Source organism: Gopherus evgoodei, chromosome 10 (assembly GCF_007399415.2).
Source record: "Gopherus evgoodei ecotype Sinaloan lineage chromosome 10, rGopEvg1_v1.p, whole genome shotgun sequence".
In the NCBI taxonomy this organism is placed as follows: Eukaryota; Metazoa; Chordata; order Testudines; family Testudinidae; genus Gopherus; species Gopherus evgoodei.
This window is the reverse complement of record NC_044331.1, coordinates 73927367-73950450: the sequence shown is the minus strand read 5'-3', so window position 1 is coordinate 73950450 and position 23084 is coordinate 73927367. Positions and strand designations below refer to the sequence as shown.

The window sequence follows — 23084 nt, the reverse complement described above, 5'->3', positions numbered from 1 at the left end:
GGTGTGAACAAATCCATCGGGGCTTTATGCACAGCTGTGGCTCAAAGGCAGGTATGTATCCCAATAAACAGAGCAATGGCCCTGGCGGCAAGGCAAGCTCCCTGCTGGTAATTCCATTCCCTGCGAGGGCCAAGAATCGTGCTTCTCCAAACGAAGTCCAATTTTTCCAAGCCATGTTGCCAGCCTACGGCGTGAAGATTGTGTTTATTCGCTGGCCCCTATGCAAGTGGCACTTCCGTTTGGTTTCCTAGGCAGTAGCCAGAGCCAGGCGCGATTCGGTAGGTATCATGCACTGGTCTACTACGGATCCCAACTGTTGCAAAATACGGTGGGCGAGCATGGGAACAAGGAAGGCGCAGTTTTAGGCTGGGGTTGCTGGGTGTAACCGTGCAGCTGGGCAGGGATTATGATTGCCTAGGTGGTTCAGGGGGAGGAGCTCTGAGCCAGGAGTGAAATGAAACAGCAGGAAAGCGTGGCAGAGTGAATCGTAAGTTTTGCAACTCTGTAAATAGGACTCTGGAAATCAAACCGGCCTCGTCTGCTATTGAGGGATCCGGGGGCGGCAGGAGGGGGGAACGAGTAGCGATAACAGGGGGCCCCTGTCTCAGCATGAGGCAAGGCAGGCGGGAGCCCGGCCAGGATCCGTGCACGGCTGGAGTTTCTGGGAGGCTGTAGGCACCGGGGGAGCGGGGCTGGGGGAGACACGGCCGCAAGTGCAGCGAAGGGGAGAGGCTGAGCCGGAGGGCAGAGGGCTTTCCCGGAGAGGGGGCGGTGACCGGACCATGGGGGAGGAGTCTCCGGGGGAAGGCAGGTGGAGGTGCCGAAGAGGGAGGTGCCAAGGGACCCCGCAGGGCGAGTCCGAAGAGCATCGGTTCCCGGAGCAAGGCGCTGGGCGGGCGCGGTGGAGGCGGCCAGGCTCAGGTGTAGCCCTGGGCCGGCGGGGGCCGGGAGCAGCAGCTGGACCGGTGAGTCCCCTTCCCCGTCCCGGATCTAGCGCGCACGGGGGAGGGAAACGCTGCCCCGAGATAGCGCAGGCTGGCAGGGGCTGCGAGCGCCATTGAAAGGGGGAGACAGAGATTCCGCCCACACACCCCCCGACCCTCCTCTTCCTCCTTCAGGGCCCTCCCCCAGCAGCCTGGCCCGTGAGCCCCAAAGCCCAATGAGTGGCGTTGTGAGCTGGGGCACAGCACCCTTCAGGTGTGGAGCAGCCAAAAAGTAGTTGGGCCATGGCATTGCTGGACCCCCTTGCTCTGTGGCCTAGAGGTGGGGACAGTCCGTGCCCAGTCTGGCCTGAGCTGGGTGCCTCTGGGGCCTGGAAACTAACCACCTGGGGGATGCAGGGAGCGGGTACCCTGACAGCAGAGACCTTCCATTCTGCTTTGCCGTGCTCCTCAGCTAGGGCCGCATGCAGCTCTGCCAGTGCCCTTGGGTCCAGACCTATGTCCAGTGCTGGCCCCTCCCACAGCTCCACCAATGCCCCTTGCTTCTAATCTGCAGCAACCTTCTCCACAATTCTCAAACTCATAGACTTTAAGGTCAGAAGGGACCATTATGATCATCTAGTCCAGGGGTAGGAAACCCATAGCACACGTGCTGAAGATGGCACACAAGCTGATTTTCAGTGGCACTCACACTGCCCAGGTCCTGGCCACCGGTCCAGGGGGCTCTGCATTTTAATTTAATTTTAAATGAAGCTTCTTAAACATTTTAAGAACCTTATTTGCTTTACATACAACAATAGTTTAGTTATATATTATAGACTTTTAGAAAGAGACCTTCTAAAACCATTAAAATGTATTACTGGCACTCAAAACCTTAAATTAGAGTGAATAAATGAAGACTCAGCACACCACTTCTGAAAGGTTTCCGATCCCTGATCTAGTCTGACCTCCTGCACAATGTAGGCCACAGAAACTCACCCCCCCCCCCCACTCCTGTAACAAAGCCCTAACCCATGTCTGAGTTATTGAAGTCCTCAAACTGTGGTTTGAAGACCTCAAGCTGCAGAGAATCCTCCATTGCAGGACCCCTCATACAGATCTGTCAGGGGTGCCTATGCCTGGTCTACAGTCCCCACCCAGCTCTATAATGCACTCAGTCCTGAGAGCTGGCTTCCTTTTGGATGACCACGATCTCTGAGGCTGAGTGACTTTGTCTCCGCAATCAGCACTTTGGGGAAGACAATCCCTTAAAATCTTATGCCATTCACCAGTCAGGCATGGGATCTGTTTAGGGATGAAGACGTGGCAGGTTGCCCTGAAAATGACGGCAGAGACTCTAGCATGGAAACCCAGCTGATTCGACCTGTCTGCTAAGAGGAAAGATCTGTGCTTCTGCTGGTGACTGGCTTGATAGGAGCTTTCCAATCCTATCCTATAGCAAACATAGGCTTGGGGTGAGGCATATCTAGTGCCTCACTTATAGTGGCGTTTGTCTAGTAGTGGGTTAAAGGGCACTTCCTTCTAGGTCGTGTGACTGCAGTGTAGCAAGACTGATGCAAGTGAATGGCATGTTCTTTTTCATCCGTGGAAAGTAGGACTGGTTTTTCTCCATTCAGTGGTAGGATATGTTGTAAAAGGTGCCTGCCTGAGTGAGGAACAGCTCAGTTGTTCGATACTTATTGATGGGAGTTCTGTTATCCTTCCCAACTCTGAAGGGTGCAATTAAGGTGCAAGCTGCAGGCATGAATAATATCCTGCCTTGAGATGCTGTGTTCCATGTAGACTTCAATTTAATGTACAGTATAAAAGAGATTGAAACTCAGCTGCACTGACTCATCAGAACCCGAATGTATCTATGGGGTGACTTTGTATAACATGTCATGCTTCCTTTTGGAGTTTCTCAAACTCTAACTTTGCCTCACAGCAGCCTGATGAGGTAGGTGAAACCTGTATTATAATCATTTTATAGATACATGTGAGTTAGAAGCAGAGCTGGGAACGGAACCCACAATCCCATGTTCAGGATACTAGATCACACTTCAAGGAGCCCTTCCTAGTTAGGATTAAGAGTAAGTTCTGCCCCAGTAATTGAAGTTATCTGTATTTTGGATTTGTTTATTCTGGAATGAGTTAGCTGCGATTGTGTGATCATTAGTTGTGATTGAACATTGGGGTGTGCAGTATTATCATCTCCTGCTTTCCATAAAGTGGTGGTCTTACACTGAAGGAATTTTTGATTCAGTGTGACACAGCTTGGCATGTTTAAGCTCTGGCCTCCATTAGATGTGGGCTTTAATATGGTCTGTCAAGGGTATGAGTTGCTGTATCAATTCTCCTCTTCCCAAACTCTCCTGCTGTACTGTGTTCTGTTTTGGAAGCAAATGGGTCTTTAGCTGCTTGGAAATGACCAGTTACCCAGCACAGCTGGTATCTAATTACATTCCTGAGCTGGGAATTCTAACTCAGCACTATGTGGAGGTTTTTGTTTTTAATGAGTGTTGTTATAAACTGTTAATTTAAGTCCTACAACAGCAGTAATCTCAGCAGGATTGATGGCTATGTAATCATAGCTATTCCTGATTGTTGCTCCTACTCCTTTTCAGCCTGGGCTAGGAAAGCTAATAAAACCTATTGATAACAACATTTTCCATCAGCTGGCTAAGATCAAAGCCAGAGACCTGCTGATGTGCCAGGGTGCAGCTGCTAAGAATAGGCAATTTGGCCCAACCATTTCCCATCCCCACCCCCCAAAACCATTTAATTGGGCCTCTGGTTGTGTGGTGCAAGCTGTGGGGTAGGGAGGAGTCATATTCTAACTGTTTAACCAGGGCATCCAGAGGAGTTCAGTTCCACACAGTTTAGAGAGGAGGGACCGGGAGAGAACAGGGAAAGGGCTAAGAAGTGATGTATGTTTTGTGGGGTGGTAGAGAAATGTTTCCTGTTAAAGTGGGGGAGCAGGAATCTACAATAGGCTCCAGTGAGGCAGAGTTGGCCTGATGCCTCAGAGACATGTGCTACTATCTCTACAAAGCTCAGCGCATGCTCCACAGTCTGTGGCACTGGGGCATCAGCACTAAATATCATGTTGCCATTTCAGCCTGTTGCTGGATGAAACTTCTGATGCAGGGGGCCTCCTGTGGCTTCCGTTTGGCTCCATGGCGTGGTCCAGCCTTCAGTTTGGGAAAGAAAAGTTGGAAGTGAGTGAATGGAGTTGACGCAGTAGATAGGGGCTGGCCTGTGGTGATGGAGTTGGGACTAGAGGCCTGTCTGCTTTGGAGCTTTGCCCTGATTCAAGCAGGGGAGAGCGAGGCACCAAGGAGGTTGCTTCAGGCAGGCCTCCAGGGCAGATGGAAAGCTGCCACTCACACTGGGTGTTTCAGTCCTGAGGCACAGTCTGCTAATTGTGTCAAATCAGTTGTGAGGTGTGTGTAGATGGTTAGTAGGATGAGACCAAACACATTTTACTTATAACCTAACCATCCTTGAGGGGCTGAAAAGGCCACTGCATTTATGTAGGCGTTAATTATTTTGCTGAGGCTGGAGCAAGTGCTATATCCTCTGAAAGTGTGATTCTGCTCTAAGTATCTGTTAAAATGGAATGAGGTGTGTGTGTGTCCCATTATTGTCACATGTCAATGATTCCAAATCTTTTCTTCTCATCTTACAAGTGAAAAGTGCCTCCTTCCCTTCCCTTCTCCCAATCCCTTCACTGCCAGCCCAATGAACCCAGGATCTGACAGTCTGTCCCAGATCACTTTGACATATGGCAGGCTAGGTTCTTTCCTTCTCACCCATCCTTGCCTATGATGCTGATGATACAGATCCAATTCTGCTCCGTTACTCCTCTGCAGCCATGCTTCACTTATGCACCTGTAATGAAGACTAATTGGGGCAGCAGAGGTTGCAAAGGTGTGAACGCAGGATGTGATCTGCATAATGTTTGTTAAAGGAGGTGATTCATGAGCAGGAAATAACCCAGCTGGACTGCCTAGGCCTTGGATGAGTTTGTGGTACTGGCTGTTAGAAAAATATCTCCTTCCTCTTGTAAAGTGATCAGATTTGATTGATATACAAGAAGTGTGGAGCCTCTCCATGCCATTTTGAGAGTTGTTTTTCAGAGTAGAAACGCACCTGGAGTTTAGCTCTGATTGAAGTGTGCCAATCTCCTTTTTTTTTTTGTCCACGTGTTAATTGCTCTCATACCTATAGCTTTGCCTCCCAAATGTTGTTGGGTATCTGGAGGATTGGGAGGGCATGTTGTGTTGTCTAGAGGCCTGGCAGCATCATTTTCCTCTACTATTTCTTAAGAGTCTCTTGTTGTGTTTTGTCTCTTCTTCAGGCTGCTCATGGTGCTATTCCTTCTGTGCTTGCTGGGGAGATGCATCTCTCTTGATTAATTGTGTCATCAAAGTGAGTCGTCTTGGCTTTTAATAAGACGCTTCAGAAGTTTTCCTCGCTTTCTGTAGGAGTCTGAACTGTAATGGAAGGTGCACCCATGTGCTCCGTGTTATGGCGCTCTCCAGATTGAGCGGTAGAACTCTCTTCATTTGTATGGCCCTACGTGGGTGCTCAGTCATCTATTAGAAAGGATTCTATTATCCTGAAAGGTCTCTGGGCCTGAGCCAAAAACAATGGGATGATGCCCACTGACTTCAGTTGGCTCTGGATCAATAAAGAGCAGAATCAAAGAAGCTGAGTGTTTGGAGAGCAGGCAGGAAGATGGAGGCCCAGAATCTTAAGAGTATTTAGGCTCCTACCTTCCATTGATCTCAGTGGAAGGTAGGAGCCTAAATACCTTAATGATCTGGGCCAAAGTGCCTAGGATCAGTTGGCATTAAAAGTTTAGTTTTGGAGAAAGGAGGTTTTTCCCCCTCCTCTGAGCGTGCGACTCAGTGACCAAAGTAAAAACGCAACAGAGCAGCCCTGAGACTCTCTAACGTATGCAGTTTTCAAATAAATAGTTAGAAACCCACCAGCATAATTGGGGGAGCAGGCGCTCTCTGTGCCTCAAGACTGCTTTCAGCATCCATATGTGTCTGGCAAAGCTCTCAGCACCGTGCTTGGTGGAGCTGAGGCTGTCCATACAGATTCCCAGTAGGCATTGGGTTATGAAATGGCTCTCCATCTCGGATGGCCTTCCTGCTTCAGACATGTGTTCACGTAAAGGGGTGGGGGCTGTTCCTGAGCTGCTTAGGGGAGAGAATCTGTGCAGACTGCCATTCCTGCTCTGTTTGTACAGCACTTAGCACGCTGGGGTCCTGGCCCTTGAATGGGGCTCCTGGGTACTGCAATACAGTCCATAAATCATTACGCAGAGCCGGCGCTTCCATTTAGGCAGCCTAGGCAATCACCTAGGGCGCCAGGATTATTGGTGGGCGGCATTTTGTCAGAGGGGGCGGCAGGCGCCTCCGGTGGAGCTGCCGCAGTTGTGCCTGCGGACGGTCGGCTGCTCGCGCAGCTCCGGTGGACCACCCGCAGGCACGACTGCGGCAGCTCCACCGGAGCCGCGGGACCAGCGCGCGGGGTGGCGAAATTGCCGTGTGCCTAGGGCGCTAAACCCCTAGTGCCGGTCCTGTCATTACGACTTTGTCCTTTCCCTGATACAGCCTTAATGGGCAAGTCGTCTGGGTCTACAGTGCATCTCCTCCTTTGACTCACTGCAGATAAAAGAAACAGGACTAGATAGGAACATGGCTCTCTTGCTTCCCTGTGTCATTACAACCTGCCAGATATACCAGTGCCTCATAGATTAGGCATTAAGGCTTTCCCTCCCTGTGGTGGAATATTGTCTGCATTTGGATCACGTCATAAAACTGCTTCTCCCCTTGCCAGAGGAAGCAGGAGGGGTTGGACCCGGCCTGGCCGCCACCAGCTGTCCAAGCACTAACACACAGCTACTGTACCAGGCTGTTCCAGGGCCGATCGCAAAGCAAATAAGGAAGGGTATAGCTGTTAAAAACCAAACACAATCTTTACTCTGTCCTCCCTGTTTCCATGAACCCCGTGCTATCTGTGCCGTCCTGTTAATGTTTAAATGGCAGGGTCTCTGGTGTATCAGTTTGTCCAAAGGACAGCTCCCTGCTCTCCCGTTAATCCTACTTCCTGGACCCTGGGGGCTGTGAAATGAGCTGTGAATCCAACAATGTATTTGTTACACAGAGAAAGCTGGCAGTCAGGTGACTGCGTGGTAACTTGATCTTCTCCTTCACTCCACCTGTGTCTTTCTCTTCTTTCCCTTTCCTGGTACAGATGTTCTGGGCGTGAACTCTGAGCTCTTGCCAACGTGAGTGGCAACACCGCCTGCAGTTGGGACCTCTCGATTTATGTGTGAATTCTTCTCACGCAGCCCTTCCTCTATCAATGGGGAGAAGAGATATTTTTAGTCACTGGTGCATGTGGCTGCTGGCTTGACACCATCTGAATTTCCTCTCCTGCAAGGTAGGAATTGTTCAGGGAGTGGAAAAGGAGGCTGCGTGGAGAATTCTTGCTTTTATCATTATTTAAATAGTTATTAATAGCGGAGATCAACCTCTAACACGGAATCTTCCTCCCACTAGCCTGTGGAACTTTGGGCAAACAAAACTTCTGGGTTAGCCTCAGGGAGATGCAGTTAGTTAATGGGGAAAATGGAGAAATCTATTAATTTACCCATTTACAGGAGAAACTTATTAAATACTTTTTAAAAAGCTATGTATTGTTAAACTATTTGGATTCCTGGAATACAGGATGCTACACAAGCAGTTTAGCTGAAGAAATGAAAGACCAAAGATGGCAGCTGGGGTGTCTGGAGACCTTTATGTCTGAGGCCCCATTATAAATAGAAGTGTATTGTGAGATTGGTTCTCTCTGTGTCCAGACATGAGATGTGGTGCCAAGAACATGCTGACCATTGTTTGCTCTGGAAATACGTTGTTCTTTGCCTTTGAGATCTGGCTTGAGAGGGGGAACCCTACCAGACACTGCACTGACTCTCTGATGGTGACTGGTGGTGGTGGTGGTTTCCTGAAGGGCTGATAGACCCCCCCCAACTGGACTGCAGGACTTTAGTCTTGAGAGAGTTCTGCTATGCTTCAGGGTTGGCAAAATAGAATTTTTAAATGCATCCCAAAGTGCTTGGCAAGCTGCGAGATGCAGCACCACTGAAATGCAGCTGCCTTTGGATTGGAGGACATTGGCTGGTGCATGGTACGCTGACCATGCAGCTAGGTAGAACAGCTATTTTAAGTGTTAAAAATGAGACATGGATTCCAGTTTGATCTTGGATACATAGACACTGTGGAAATTGCAGCCAAGGGCAGAATCAAGGTGCCCTTTGTGTCTTAGAACTGTAGTGGAATGAGGCCACTTAGCTTTCCATGAGGTTTTTCTATGCATCACCTGGCCCTAAGGCTGCTGTCTCAAAACCATCTGAGATGGGCAGAGATTGAGTAGAGACCTCATGTCAGCTCCCTGATCTTTGGTGCCCTCTGAATTTTGCGGGAAATGGTTGGTAGTTTGCCAGAGATTCCTGTTCTCATATCCTACCATGAAATGATTGCAGCTTTTATTCTTGCTTGGCTTGTGGCTCTGGGAGCTGTGGGCAGTGCTAGTCCTCTGGCTTCTAGGGTAGCACCAGTGTTCGATGCTGGCGCTAGACCACCAAGGAGAATGGAAGCCAAAATTTTAGGCAGCCACAAGTCTATGCATTCCCAAGGCAATGGTGATATGTGCACAGCATGTCAGCGGGAATTTCTGCCTGGGCAATCGGTGCCTTTATGATTTATTGGCAAAGTTCTACCTCTGTCTCTGAGTGGGAAAGGGTTTGAGGTTCTATTGATTGAGACGAGTCATTACTCCTGCCCTTAAATCACTGATCCTGACTGGCAAGGGAAATGGATCATAGGGGACCCTGAGCAGCAGGTCAGAGACTAATTCCCACGGGCGCAGGTGCAAGGAGATCTTTTTCCTTCCCTAACGTGTGACACACCCCTGCCAGGGAAGAGTAGGAGGAAAGGCCAGGAAGTGTGTTCATGAAGCAGGGATGGACAAACAGGGAACCAAGCTGACTCTTGTGTACAGGAGACTCCATTCTTGAAGGTGGTTCTGCTGAGCTCACGGGGTTTTGTGGGCATCCTTCCAGTAGGAGTGAAGAAGCAAATGATGTAGTGATTGGTTGGTTTTTAAGAGACTCTCAAGTGACCCTCCATGTTGGATAAGAACCCAAAAGCCGCTGCTTCTCTGGGCCACATGGGCCTGTACAATGGGCCTGGCAGTCTGATGGGAACCAGTTTTCTTGTAAGAGCCCCAGAATGCCCATGAGAGTCTGGCTGGAAGTACCCAGGGAACTGCCTTGTGGGCAATATTTACCCCTTCCTGTGGGCAGAGCCTAGGAAAGAGGCTCCTAGAGCTTCCTGTGCATTTCAGTAAATCTCTGCTTCGAGAGGAAGGGTACTGGGAAAAGGTTCTCATGTTAGCTGAACCTGTCTGCCCATCGCAGCTTCTAGGGCTAACGCCTGAGACCTTGTCGGGGACCAAAACATCTATTCACCTGCTGAGCATTTCCCTTCATGCTTCCCCTGCTGTTTTCCTCTCTCCTCTCCTTGTGCTTCCCTGCCTCTTGCTCCCCCAGCCCCTCAGTGCTCCCTTCATGCTGACTCCTGGTATTCCTCCTCCTCCTGCTCACTGCTCTATCTCTGCTCATTGCCTCCTCTCTGTATGCTGCTTTGTTCTCTAACCGCGTTCCTGGCTGTATTTACCTTTGCTCTCTTCTCTCTGCCAGATGAGCAATATCACACACACCAACGTGTCCTCTTCCACTGAAGGTGGTGTTGGTGTGACCAGCATGGTTGGCAGCACGTTGCAGACCAAGATCTTCCCTCTGGCAGATTCCAGCCATCTCTCCCCTGAAGATGACTCCCCGCTGAGGGCCCTCCAGAACTACTCCCAAGATGGCCAGCAAATTTTCCTGACCACTTCGGCAGCACAGGTGATCTCTGGAATATTTGTGTGGTCGGCATTGATTCTCACCATCCACCAGGTAAGGGTAGGGCTCTGCAGGGAGAGGGGTGTTCCCCTGGATCTGTGTGCATGCTGTCACCTGGGTGCATGCACACATGGAGGGGGAGCTAGGGAAGGGGAGCTGCTGTGTATTGCTCAGGGCCTCAACTGGATCTCAGGATTCTTGAATGCTTCCATGCCTAAGCTAGTTACAGACTATTTCCTTGTCTCTAACTGCTTCCCTTACTTGTAGCCAAGCATCTCCATCTCCTGGCTGTGGCCTCCCACCTATTATAGTGTCTACTGCAGGTGCCTCTCCTAATTTCAGACCAGCACGTTACAGGGAGGGATGAGTCTAGCCTTTTCAAACCTGATGCTAACAGCTTGATAGAGCAGACTTTGTCCTTCAGCTCCCCGGAGTGGCTGCCTGCACGCCCTTCCTCGCTGTGTTTATCTGAAGTGCTTACACCAGAGGGGAGCTGTAACTGTTCCTAGAGCATCAGCAGTTCTGAGGTTAAGGGAGTGTCCTCCATTCTCCTTTCCGGGGAGTCCAAATTTCCTAATGTTCTCATTCCCTGCTTAACAACGCGTGAAACCTGCTAGCTGAGGCCGGGTCTCCTCTGTGGGTTTAACTGAAATATTTGTCCGCAGAGCCCAGTTCTCGGTATGCAGGTGTAAATCTGGAATAACTCCACTGAAACCAGTAGAATTATGCCAGATTTACACTGGTGTGGCTGAAAGCAGAATGTATTAGCCTAGCATTAGTATTCGAATGGCAGTTAATTCCTGGGCCAGGTGGTGCTGTGAGGTAGACACACAGACTCTTCACCCTGCAGATCCAAGTTTAAAATTGGTTGGGGTCACAAATGAAAGGAGTTATTTGATCTCAGCCCACTTGTTTTGTGGTGTGGAATTCCCTGCCCCCTCCCATGTAACAGCAAAGTTCTTTGTACTCTTGGTAATTGTTGCTTAGGAGTCCCAAGGTGAACGAGTAGGAGATGGGCTCCAACCCTAATCTTCTATATTGTGTGTGATAGGTTGGGCCTAACATGCATTGGCTGTAGGGGACCTGGGATGAGAATAGCAGGGTGCTTGGTGGTAGGATTGAAGTGTGGGCAGTACTTTGTGTGGAGATTTTATACCTCTAGCCAATGGGATTAATCCTCCCACACTTGCACTTGCTCCCTGCAGGAATGCTAGTCTCTGATTTCCTCAGCAGGATGTCTTGGCAGCATGTGTTTATGTGCTTCCTGCAGGCTGCAAGGACCATGTGGTGGTGGGTGGAGTCTGGCAGGGTATCTGGATGGATTCTGATTCAGGTGTCAAGAGATCTTGCTCCCTGAAACAGATCTACAGTCAGAAGTGGGCAGGAGGGAGATGAAGACTGGAAAACTGCCTAGGGATACTCCTTTCTGCCCCTGCAAAGCAGATGACTGCTGGCCTATTGCCAGATCTGCTTCTAGGCTTCTCTTCGGGAGGTATCTCTTATGGTCTTAATGTCACTACATTGCCTGGAGACTCTCCCTTTCCCCAGATCTACATGCACTTGAGGAACTACACCATTCCTAACGAGCAGCGCTACATCATCCGCATCCTCTTCATCGTGCCTATCTATGCCTTCGACTCCTGGCTCAGCCTCCTCCTCATTGGAAGTCACCAATATTATGTGTACTTCAACTCTGTGCGTGACTGCTATGAAGGTGAGCATGGCAGGGAGGCGTCTATGGTAGAGGTGGGGAGGAGAATGGTGCAGGAGGAACGTGTGGTGGAGGGCGCAAGGATTTTCTGTGTCTCGCTTCCAGTGAAAGCTAGGCAAGATGCCACATCAGCATCAGATCACAGCGTTTCAGGGTCCAAGAGGGAACCCAGGGAGAGTTTTCAGGCTGCAGATTGCCTGATAGTAACTCTTGGGTTTGTTGTTGTTTCCATTGGTCTCTGCAATCAACATCCACTCCTCTCCCTGTCTCCAAAACTGACGCTGAATGGAGATAGGCCCCTAAGCTGCAGTGTACTGGAGAAGGCTCTTGAGAGTGGGGGTGGGAAAATGAATGTTCCTGATAACCCCTGGTAAAATTCCATCACCAAACTGAAGGGGAAGGTTGAGATGACTACTTGCCTCTGGAGTCCCACCTGGGGCAGCCAGCAGTACCTTACCAGAGATGGCTAAGAGCAAAATGGAATAAAACGGCCATAGCCCTTATTATCTCTGTGGCTCAAATACTTCCGAAGAACAGAATTTTTGTCTCTGGATTGCGCCAAGTTTCATCAAACAGCAAATATTTCCAATCCTTTCCAAGGGTGGATATCGCCAGCTGCCCCTCTTCATGTCAAATCCCAGAGGTCAGACTCCCTGCAGTGCAATCAATACGCTTAGAATATGTCAAGAGCAAAGTCTGTATTTCTAGCAGTTTAATAGATGTTTGCCTAGGGGTGGGGGGACGCTGCCTCCCTCTTCAGTGATCAGTTTCAACAGGACTATACTGTACAGTCCCTCCCAGGCTAGCTGACTGACCTGATTAGATGAGCTACTAGAGTCTTTCTCATCTGCAACGTCTGAGATACCCAGTCATGCTGCATGTGCTTGTTGGCTGCCTGGCTCTGCCAGGGAAGGGGGTTTGAGGTTTTTAAGTTGCCTGTCTTAACATATTTAACATAACCCACTGGGAGTGGGTTATGTTAAATGGTACTGCTGCACTTACAGGCACTGGAGATTTTGTGTATGATCATTTAAACACAACGTCACCTGGTGTGTATGAACAGGCACTGTCTTTTAGCATTTGCATGAATCTAAATAAAATAAAATCCCAGGCAGAGAGAGCCCAATGGAAGTCCAGCCAAGGAGAAAAAAGGGCCTACAAACAGGGACCGATCACAGCTTGCAGAGGCTTAGTTTGTCTGCAGGCTCAGGAACACAGTGCTGTCTATCCACATTGTATTGGGAAGGAATTTTTTTTTTAATCCAACCATTTGTGGCAGAAATGCAATATTTTGAAAATGAAGGTTTGAGTCAATCAGAAACGGATGGAGTCGCCCAAGAAGTAGGTGACACTGGGTTGTTTTGAGCCCTAAGCCCACTGGAGTTCAAGTTGGTGGTTGGTTGACACCATTGCATTTTATACTGTTTGGAGTAAGAGTCTGAAGGTGAATGGGGAAAAATAACGAATTAGGTTTGTTAATGAAACTTACTTCAACTAGATGATCAAGCTGCCAAGGAAATGAGCTGATTACAGGTCAGACCAGTTCAGGAAGCTCCACCCACAGAGCTCTCCCACTGCGATTATTACATCACCAGAACAAACTCTCCCTGACTGCTCCCCAGAAGGCAGGACATGGTTAACTATCAGAAAGCAACTAATAATACTTATGTGTAGCGTGTACATAGCCCTTCCATGGGTACCTCCCTGCCTCATCAATCCACTGTTCACGTGCCCATCTTTGTCTTGTCAGCATTTGTAATCTACAGCTTCCTGAGCCTCTGCTTTGAGTACCTTGGAGGGGAGAGCACCATCATGTCTGAGATCCGGGGGAAGCCCATTGCGTAAGTCAGAATCTCTATCACGTTCTTTGGCCCCCTTCACTGGCTTTCTCTCTAGAACCGACATCACCAATTCTCATTGTGTTCTGATTCTAGGTCCAGTTGCCTTTATGGGACCTGCTGCCTGCAAGGCATGTCCTATTCCATTGGGTTCCTCAGATTCTGCAAGCAGGTTGGTCTCTGGCTTCGACTGTTTAGCTCATAGATTAAGGCTAAATGAGAGCCCTGCTCCACCAACTTGGAGGGGTCTTTCTGGGCAGGCTGTTCTTCCCTGCTGCCTTTGGAGGCATTCATGCTTCCCTCCTGCTCTGGAGTTCTTGATATTTTCCTCCAAAGTGAGGCAGCGTGTCCAGTCCACTAGGCACCTAGGCAGCCGCAATCAGCTCTGCCTCTTGTGTCATGTGCTCTGCCTCTTGACTCATTGCTGAGTCAGGGTCCCCTCCCGCTGGGGTGCCTAGATCCTGTTTTTAATCCTCCCAATCTCCTTTAGCCATTGGTACTGATTACTCAAGGCGCCTGCCACCAGGCAAGTTCTGGCATGTATCTGTACGGCTGCTGTCCTGGGCTGGAGGGAGGGTAGCTTCAGTTACGTTTCCTAAATGGGTTTGCTGCTATTCATGACAATCCCATGGGGCTACAGCCCTACTTCCTTACTAGTCTGCTCATGAATGAGCCCAGAGGGAAGCTTCTTAAGAACAGTTAACCTCTGGGCTGGGGACCCTGTGCAAAGTCTGGCACGTACAACACAGACAGACTTGCCAAAGCTGCAGAGCATCTGGAGGGTGGTATTGGGTGGGGAGGGGTTGATGAGGGGCAGGCTGTAGCTGACAGGACTGGATTTCTTGACACAGGAAGGCCACAGAGAGACCTGACAGGTGGGGGGAGGATTAGTTGGGTTGGAGCACTTCACTGGGATGCCAGGGAAGGGATCCTGCCAGTAAGGTGCACTGTGGCTGCAGAAATGCCACTTGCCCAGGGCTGGTCTATTTCACTCCCTATCTCTGGCCACCCTTGCTAGTGGTGTAAGTGCTTGCTCCATAGGGAGGAATCTCTCCCTTTCTTTCTTTTTTTCTTTCCCCCGAATGCCAGAGCTCCTTGCTCTCCATCCTGGGGAGGCCAGCGAGTGCCTCCGGTGGGAGGGTGGCGGGATCTCTCTCGAAAACAGAGCTGGAAATAGCATGGAGTCTTTTCCTCTCTTGCTGCAGGCGACGCTGCAGTTCTGCATTGTGAAGCCCCTCATGGCGATCGTCACCATTGTCCTGCAGGCATTCGGGAAATACCATGATGGCGACTTCAAGTGAGACTGCGAGGACTGTGGGACAGCCCATTCCCCCTGGGCTGAGATGGCTGCGTCAGTCCTCTCCTCTAAGAAAAGGCAGCGGCATTTCTCCTCCCTCTCCCAAATCCCCAGGGCTCTCTTCCTCAATGGGAGCTGCTCTGAGAGTGGTGGGGACAAGAAAACCAGATATGGGGCTTCCTTGGGGCTGCTGGATCAGCACCATACTCTGCTGGGGACCCAGCTCTTCCTAGCACAGCGAATGCTCAAGGGGGTTGCAGTCTATGGTAATCTTAATTTAGCAACAGGGCCCAGACAAGCCTTGGAATGGGGAGAGATGGTCTGTTGCCCTTTCCTGTGCGGGAACTTGAAATGGTATGACTGAGAGCTCTAAGCCCTGTGATTGTAAGCACAGCCATAGGTGGGCGGGTGCGGGGTGTACTGGGGTGAGGAGGGCTTTGCATGCCTTTCACAGATCCACAATGCGGGCAGGCCTCAGAATCAAGGGAAGACTTTTATGCTGTTAATCCAGATACACAAACTTGGGCCTCTCCCCTCCTTTAACTCCAGGGTTAGACTGTGGCTGGTTTCCACCCACTGTATTTGTGCACTTTAATTTTTGGACCAAGATCTTTCTGGGCCTCTAACCTCCCATCCTGCTACCAAGGAGCTCTTAGCCTAGTGAGCCACCATGGTGGCAATTTCCTGTGTTTCTGTATGCTACTTGTCAGCCAGCCAAATGGAGCCCCTTGCAATAGGGCTGCAGGTGCCGTTATCCTACGTAGGGAGGAGGTGTTGCAGCTGGAGAGAATAAGTTCCAGTATGTAACACTCCCTCTTGATCTGGGTCTCTGTAGCTCCATATAGCCTTGTGTTGCAGATGAGGAGTGGCTGCAGCCTGTACCATTTAGGTTCCTGGCAACTTGCCACTGTGATCTCTGGTTGGGTGTAGTTCCAGTGGCCCAGCTTAGTAACTCCCTCTCTTCAGCATTCACAGCGGATACCTCTACATCACCATCATCTACAACTTCTCTGTCAGCATGGCCCTCTACGCGCTGTTCCTCTTCTACTTTGCCACCCTGGAGCTCCTGCGCCCCTTTGAGCCAGTCCTCAAGTTCCTCACCATCAAGGCGGTCATCTTCCTCTCCTTCTGGCAAGGTGGGTCCTGGGGCTTGGGGTTTCCAGGAGAATGGCCCTTCTTCTCTCCCAGCACCTGATCCCTCCACCCAACAAGTTGGGAGGCAGCAGAAGAACCTGTGGTAGTTGTGCAACCTACTGGATGCCCTGAACCAGAACTGACCCCCTTTCTGCGTCTCTTTACAGGGATGCTGTTGGCCATCCTGGAGAAGTGTGGGGTGATCCCTGAGGTTCAGATCATTGATGGGAAGGAGGTGGGAGCTGGAACGGTAGCTGCCGGCTACCAGAACTTCATAATCTGCATTGAGATGCTATTTGCCGCCATTGCTCTGCGCTATGCCTTTACCTGCCAGGTATATAGAGAGAAGAAGGAAAACTCAACAGGTAACTACCCTCTGAAGCCATCCTTTCTACATTCCAGGGTACCCAGGCATGTAAGCAATGAAAGGAATCCTGTTCTCAGCTGAACAGTAAAGAGCCGTAAAAGCTACTTGGCTCTCTGCTGTTAAATCCTCCCTTTAGGCTCTCTCTTCCTCATGGTGCCATCAGGCAGCTGCCAATGGCTGGGAAGAGCCCCCTCAGGAGGGATTGCTGGGACAGAGGATTCCTGAGAACATTAGCTGTAATATTGGCAAAGTGTCCAAAAGGATTCAGAATTGTCAAGTTGTGCATGTAGCTGACCTCTTGAAATGTGTCATGGAGTCCCTCTCCCATTCCCTCCCACTGCTCATTGTCCTGGCTTCTTGCCTTGAAGTGGGCTGCCCACTCTTGTGTTATGAAGACATGGTTGCTGCTCATAACAGAGCCCGATATAGAGTGTGTCCCCCGGGTGCTGCTGTAATCATGCTGACAGTTGTTCTCCATAATAGCATCCCCTTTATAAAGGATATTTCATCCAAGCTGGTGAGTTATCTCCTGCCAAGCACCAAATCTCACTTCAAATCCCTTGACTGGCCTCTGTCTCCAGAGATGGGAATGTTGCAGTTACTACACCGGGTTCCCATGGGAACAGGGAAGCCTTGTGTCATTCCAGTAAGGACCGGCATTACTGATGGAGGAGCAGCATGGCCTTAGACTTCCCATCCAGCCCTTGCTGTTTGAGCAGGGTCTTTGTGCCCTGGGGTCCTGTGGTGTAGGTGGCAGTGTTTTCAAGGAGTTGGACTCTTTATAATGGAGAGGTATCTGGCTGATCCTTCGTGTGCTCTGTGGCCTTGGGTCCTTTGCAAACTCCAAAGGCTGAATGTGCAAGAGAATGAAAAGGAGGGGAGTTGGGGAAGGGACTAGTTTGGCCTTTTGTTCCTCTCCCCCAGGAATGGCAAACAAAACCCTTCACCTAAATGGTGCCATGGGATGTGCATCCTGCAGGGATGGCCTCCCTAGGAAACTTAGAGAGAGCTTTACTCTGCTCAGAGCATCCTTTTCTCTCACTGGCTATTGACCTGCCTGTGATCTCTGGGCTCCTGAGAGTTAGAGCAGGTTGGCTTGGTGTGGGCCTCATGCAAGGAGATGGATTTTATCTCTCTTTGTTGGAAAAGGTGTTTGACCCTTCGTATCTGGACCATGCTGTATTTCTGCATGCTGCCCACCTGCTAGCTTCCGTGTAGGCTGTACTTGCTCATGGCTTGAAGAAGAGCACTAAGCTTTAATTCTTAGTCCACATTTCTAGTTGTCCATTTAACAATGACACAGAACTTTTCATCTGTGGATGGATTTAGATAGCAATGGATTTAATCCTTTCTGCTGCATGTTACCCACTCCCTCATCTCAAATTCTACAAGAGCATATCAAAATGTAACCACTCAAAAATCAAACGTGTCCAGTGTGCTTTGATTGCTGCACATTGGGACCCCTTCCTGTTGGCCAGAGGTTTTATACATCGCTAGGCTCAGGACCTCTATGTCTGGTCCCTCCTGCCCTCCCATCACCCTTGTCTAGCAAGGCACTGCCTTTTAAAAGTGGATCACTCATAACAATTCTCTCTGCTTTCAGCAAACGTGGCCCCAATGCAGAGCATCTCTAGTGGGCTGAAGGAGACAATGAGCCCTCAGGACATTGTCCAGGATGCCATCCACAACTTCTCCCCCACATACCAGCAGTACACCCAGCAGTCCATGCAGGAGGCAGAGAGACAAGCTCCTGGGCAGATTGGGCACCCGGCACCCAAAGCTGATGGGCAAAATAGAAAAAGAAGCAAAAACATTGAGAAAAGAGTGCTGATGCTCTCAGACGATGAACCGTAGGTGAGAGCTAAGAGGACAGCGTCACGGGAGATGATTTAAAAAACTCATTGTCTCTGCAATCTGGAGCCAAGAGAGAGCAACAGACCTGGAACAGAGAAGCTAAGACCAGCTGTTGCGTTGGAAGGAAAAAGCAAGAACCAGAGAGGGGTGGGATGCGGAACTGTGCTTGACTTCTGCTGTCCTGTCCCTGCTGATGTTGGATATTGGTTCTTCTCTATTCCCATTAGGTCCCTATACTTTTGTCATTCAGTGGTTCCTGTCCACCAAGCTGCCCCACTGCCAGTGTTCTGATGCATGACTAGCATCTGTATTGGTGCTGTGGGAATGATGTGACAGGAAGCAACCAGGACTCCTGAGAGTTCCTACCAGTGCTGCAAGATGGAGGCTGGAGTCCAGCTCGTCCTCTCACCTATGAACGAGGGCAAGGAGGGGAAGAGAACGGCTCTGTGTATCATGACTCTGCTCTAGTGACTCTTGGCCTAAGTAAAAAGATGAACTGCTCTCAAGCCTCCGGGGAGAAGAGCAGACTGGGAAGTCAGCTGGACATCTCCTCCTGCTCTGACATTTTGAAAGTTACCGAAGTTTATTTTGGTTAAAACTTAGGGGGGGTGGGGGGAATCTCAGGAATTTTGTAGGAAAGGGAAGGAGGGAGAATTAATGAGCTATTTTCTGGTACCTACCTGCCTAAAATTTAATAATTCCCAAGGAAGGGGCTAAAATGAAATTAAAGTGCTGCTACTTGTACTGCTTCTGGGAGGGTGAACCTCTTTATTTGTGTCTTAAAAGGACTGTGATTCACCTTGGAGTGGATCAAAAATTGAAATGGATTCCAATTGGCTGCTTAAATTGCTTTTCAGGGAATTGAACTGTCATGACTGTGACTGGCAGGGTTAGGAATTCACTTACTGAAACTATTCTTCTTGATAACATTTGCTATTAAGAACTCCTCTTTAAATTTAAGAAGCAACTTTATTTTAATACCTAGCACTTGGCTTCATCTAGATGGGAGAGAACCAGGACTATTTAAAAAAATAAAATAAACCCAAGTTCATATGTGGGAAGTGTGTTTGCAAACCCCTGCCCAGATCTGCCCTGCTGGAGTTACACTGATCACATACCAATCTATTGCTAGGGTCACATGCATCTTTTTGAAAGAGGCCATGTCCTCTACGTGAACAGAGGTGGGAACCTAAAATGACAGAGTGGCTCTGTTCTAGGATAGCTGGTGAGTGAAATATAAATAGGCCCATTCCCTTTTGATGTTGAACTGCACATTGCCATTTCTGGGAGACAAATGTCCTAATCTGGGATCAGATGGATTAATTCCCCTTTTGTTGAACACCAGTGGATAGTGCACCTCATTCTGTGAACCTTCCTATAACCAGACCTGTATTTTAGATCTTTGAAGAGAACAGTACTAATTTCTATCCATACCCGGTCTCTCCTACCAGAATGCCTACTGGAAACTCATTTGGGTGTTGGCATCGCTTTGTCTTAGTTCATGGGGGGCAGTTTGTGTGTCTTCAAAGGACCTATAGTGCCTCAAAGTTGCTGCCATGTAATAAATGTACTGTTAATGCTTATGGTTCTGTTTAGAAGTGGACCCTTTTTTATTTATTTTTTTAAATCCATCCATTTTTCCCAGCTCTGAAATCCCTTGAGCCTGAGAAGTGGAAATTGTAATTTAACAATCCCACATTTTACTATTTATAAGGTTGTTTTTCCTAATAAATGGATATTTCTATTACCACTCCAATGAGCGCTTCATTTGGCAAAGCCTTGTTACTAATCCAGCAGCTCTCTGGCATCCAACAGCGACACTCGTAAATTCAGAAGCATCACATTGGCCTCTTGACACTGTGGCAACTGGGGCACCAGGAATGCCTGCATGGACAAAATGTACCATGATGCCCTGGCTCTGGTGAGGAGTCCTCCCATCTCACTGGTTTTCACACCACCTCTTCTAGGCTGGAAGAACACAGTGCTCTCCTCTGCATCCCTTCTATCTCCTTTCTTGTGCTGTGGAGTTTTCAGAGAGGTTACACCCATCTAGAGGCCAGCCTCAGACTGGGTTGACTAGTGTTTTGCAGCAGTGACAGGACAGTGGTAAGCAGACTTGATCAGAGAAGCTTCCCCGTCTCACTGAAAGCCTGTAATAGCAATACTCTTAACAGCAGTGTGTAGCTGAGACAGGCTGGTGGTTCCCTCTGATTCTCTCCAGCACTGCTTCTGCCTGCTCAACTGGAGAAGTAGCATCCTGCAGGCTGCCTGGTTGGAGGTATAACTAGAGCCCGATGCAGGACTCATGCATGCAGCAAATCTAGTCTTGGGAGGGGCAGGAGCATTCTGCTGCGTATTTAGGTCTATCGCCATGACAAGAGAGCAGCTGCCAAGCATGACAAGGTGTCCTGTGCAGATACGGACAAAGCTGTACAGCACAGGCATCAAAGAAGCAACATGAGCAATGAAGTCACTTGAGCTGAACACATTGGTCTTCCCTACCCCAGCTGCCTGGGGAGTAATCATGTCAGAGCTGGGACAGAGGTTGCTTCAACCATTGGGGTGAGGACAGATAGCAAAGGTGACTAAAGCACTTGCCTAATGTGCTAGGATAAAGACTTGCACAAGAATATAAACTTAATGTAACTTACATTCCTGCATGGAGTCTGAACTCCAGGGCATTCATCTCTATTGACGGCAGACACTGACAACTGTCTACTGTGGCCAGCTCTTGTTCTCAAAGAAGTCACTCTGATGTGTCACCAAAGGCAAGAATGTGCCATCGGCCTCCAGCAGTCCTGTGTGTAAGACTGAATGCTAGTGGCTGCTGTGCCCTTAAACAGCAGGCATGACCCACTGCTTACAATGCTTGGGGTCTGTCTGGCCTCTTTGCTGCTCTTTCATTAGGGTGACCTAATTTCAGTGCTGAAATAGTGGTGAACGTGCATGGAGAACAAAGACCTAGGAAATATCTTAGACAGAATGCTGCCTCTGCTCGCAGAGGAGTCTTAGGCTCTTATGCTAATAAACAACCCTTCGCCCAGGGTGGCCAACCTGAGCCTGAGAAGGAGCCAGAATTTACCAATGTACCTTGCCAAAGAGCCACAGTAATACATCAGCAGCTCCCAGCACCTCCTGCCCACTGATCAGTGCCTCCCCCTCCATCCCCACACCTGATCAGCTATTTCATGGCATGCAGGAGGCTTGGAGGGGGAGTGGGAGGAGTGAGGGCACAGCAGGCTCAGGGGAGGGGGCAGGAAGGGGTGGAGTGGGAGCAGGGCCTCTGGCAGAGCCAGGGGTTGAGCAGTGAGCACTTCCTCCCCGCCGGCACACTGGAAAGTTGCTACCTGTAGCTCCAGCCTGAGTCGGTGCATATACAAGGAGCTGCACGCGGCTCCAGGCTACAGGTTGGCCATCCCTGCCTTAAATGAATCTAGAGCTGAATCACAGGCTTGGCCAATGTGTCAGTTTGTCTCGGGGACTGGAAGAAGGCCAGAGGCAGGTTCCTGGGAGGGCACCTTGTTGCTGACAATGACTCCCAGAACTGCAAGACTTGTTTCCTCCTAGCTTTTGGGGTACCTTTACTGCCTCTTCCAAAAGCAGAGGGGGACAACAGCTCAGTCCACTGGTGTTTTACCCACCAGGGCTAGGAATCAACCAAATCAGAGCCCTGTGTGGCTATTCTCTACAGCAGACCTCATTAAGAGCTGCCCCCTTTTTCAAGTCCTGGCTCCGTCTATTGTCTCACCTTTTTTAGATTATGTCCCTGCCCTGAAGAATGTACAGTTTTGCTCTATTTGTACAGGGCCTAGCACATAAGTGCTAGTCATGGACCAGGAGCCTAGAGTGTTACCACAGTCATAAGAGAATTAAGGAAGTTTTTAAGCTTAATGTTGGGTGTGGCTTTGTATGATTGGACTACCACAGTGGAGCAGAGAGAGCTACACCACTAAAAGCCAGAGTGGTCCCTACAGAGCAGGGCGGCCACCTTTCATTGCTGTTCTACTGAAGCTTCTCTCCTGCAGGTTGTAGCAGTTTCCCTGTAATTCTCAGGGGAATGGGCTAGTCTCTCTTTTGCAGGAGCTGGACTTCAGACTGGTCCTCTAGCAGCAAGTTAGGTCCTCTGAAGTCTAACTCCTTGAATGCTGCAGCCATCCTCTCAGGCTTGCATCCTCCTCCTACACTGAACTGTCACTGAATCTAGTCCCTATCTTTGCAATGTAACAGTTGGGTCAGAAGAAGAGTGGTGTAAGGGGTGGGGAATCTACTTTTACATCAACCACCACAGCCACTCTGGCTTCTCAGTGCTCCTATTGGTCTTACTAAAAACTAAGCCTTGCTCACTCAGGCCACATCACATGTCTCTCAGCCACACGCTTGAAGTACCTTTACCCACGAGCATGTTTAACCTGCTTATCCTGGCCTAAAGCCCCTATGCAGCTTTACCCTCCTTGATTCCTCTAATGAAGTCAGAAGGAAACCAAAGCAGTTGAGGCAATCTCCCCTCTTTAATTAATGCCCTGTGTCTATTAAACACATGCCTAAGCCCCATGCAATGAGTGCCTAACCTTCATTCAACTCTCTCCTAAGGCTACCTACAAATGATTAAGGAAGGGATTAAATCTACTACCTCAGTCACCACATTTTCCGTAACTGCAGTTCCTAAAATGTGATCTGTGACCCATGGCAGCTAGCGCTTAGGATACCAGCTCTGTTTCAAGCTGAGAAACAGACAAGGGGAAAAGCAAGCACACACAATCATATTGAAGTTCAAAACATTCATCAATATTTTCCCCATGTGCATGTGCTGCCATTACATGATCATGAACAGACAGGGAAGGTGGGACATATGCATGTTTGAGGAAAAACCATTCTCCGATGTAAGCTCTCCAGGATAGGAGCAGTCTTGTAGAGTAGCTAACATACTGTCAGCACTTTACCTGGGTCCCTGTTGACTGAGACAGAAGAATATAACCTACT

General features: G+C 49.3%; 1 protein-coding gene across 4 annotated transcripts; it reads left to right on the top strand.

Moving 5' to 3' along the window:
• Nucleotides 1-259: 259 nt before the first annotated feature.
• On the top strand, nt 260-19854 carry TMEM184A (transmembrane protein 184A). Of its 4 annotated transcripts, none has more exons than XM_030578463.1 (10): nt 260-278; nt 7191-7379; nt 9700-9957; nt 11452-11617; nt 13365-13455; nt 13549-13624; nt 14658-14749; nt 15716-15885; nt 16051-16248; nt 17854-19854. In XM_030578463.1, the coding sequence occupies exons 3-10, from the start codon at nt 9700-9702 to the stop codon at nt 18102-18104; spliced, it is 1302 nt and encodes a 433-aa protein (XP_030434323.1). In that variant the 5' UTR covers nt 260-278; nt 7191-7379; the 3' UTR covers nt 18105-19854. The 4 variants fall into 4 exon arrangements, with proteins under 4 accessions (XP_030434323.1, XP_030434321.1, XP_030434319.1 ...); XM_030578461.1 differs by lacking the exon at nt 260-278 and adding an exon at nt 414-487; XM_030578459.1 differs by lacking the exon at nt 260-278 and adding an exon at nt 515-965.
• The last annotated feature ends 3230 nt before the right edge of the window (nt 19855-23084 follow it).

What these genes read in the sequence shown, in the direction of transcription:
- TMEM184A (XM_030578463.1), top strand. Translation starts at nt 9,700, where the DNA reads ATGAGCAATATCACACACACCAACGTGTCCTCTTCCACTGAAGGTGGT. An exon ending in TACCATGATGGCGACTTCAA is followed by an intron (nt 14,750 to 15,715) that starts GTGAGACTGCGA and finishes CCCTCTCTTCAG; the next exon opens with CATTCACAGCGGATACCTCT. An exon ending in CTTCCTCTCCTTCTGGCAAG is followed by an intron (nt 15,886 to 16,050) that starts GTGGGTCCTGGG and finishes GTCTCTTTACAG; the next exon opens with GGATGCTGTTGGCCATCCTG.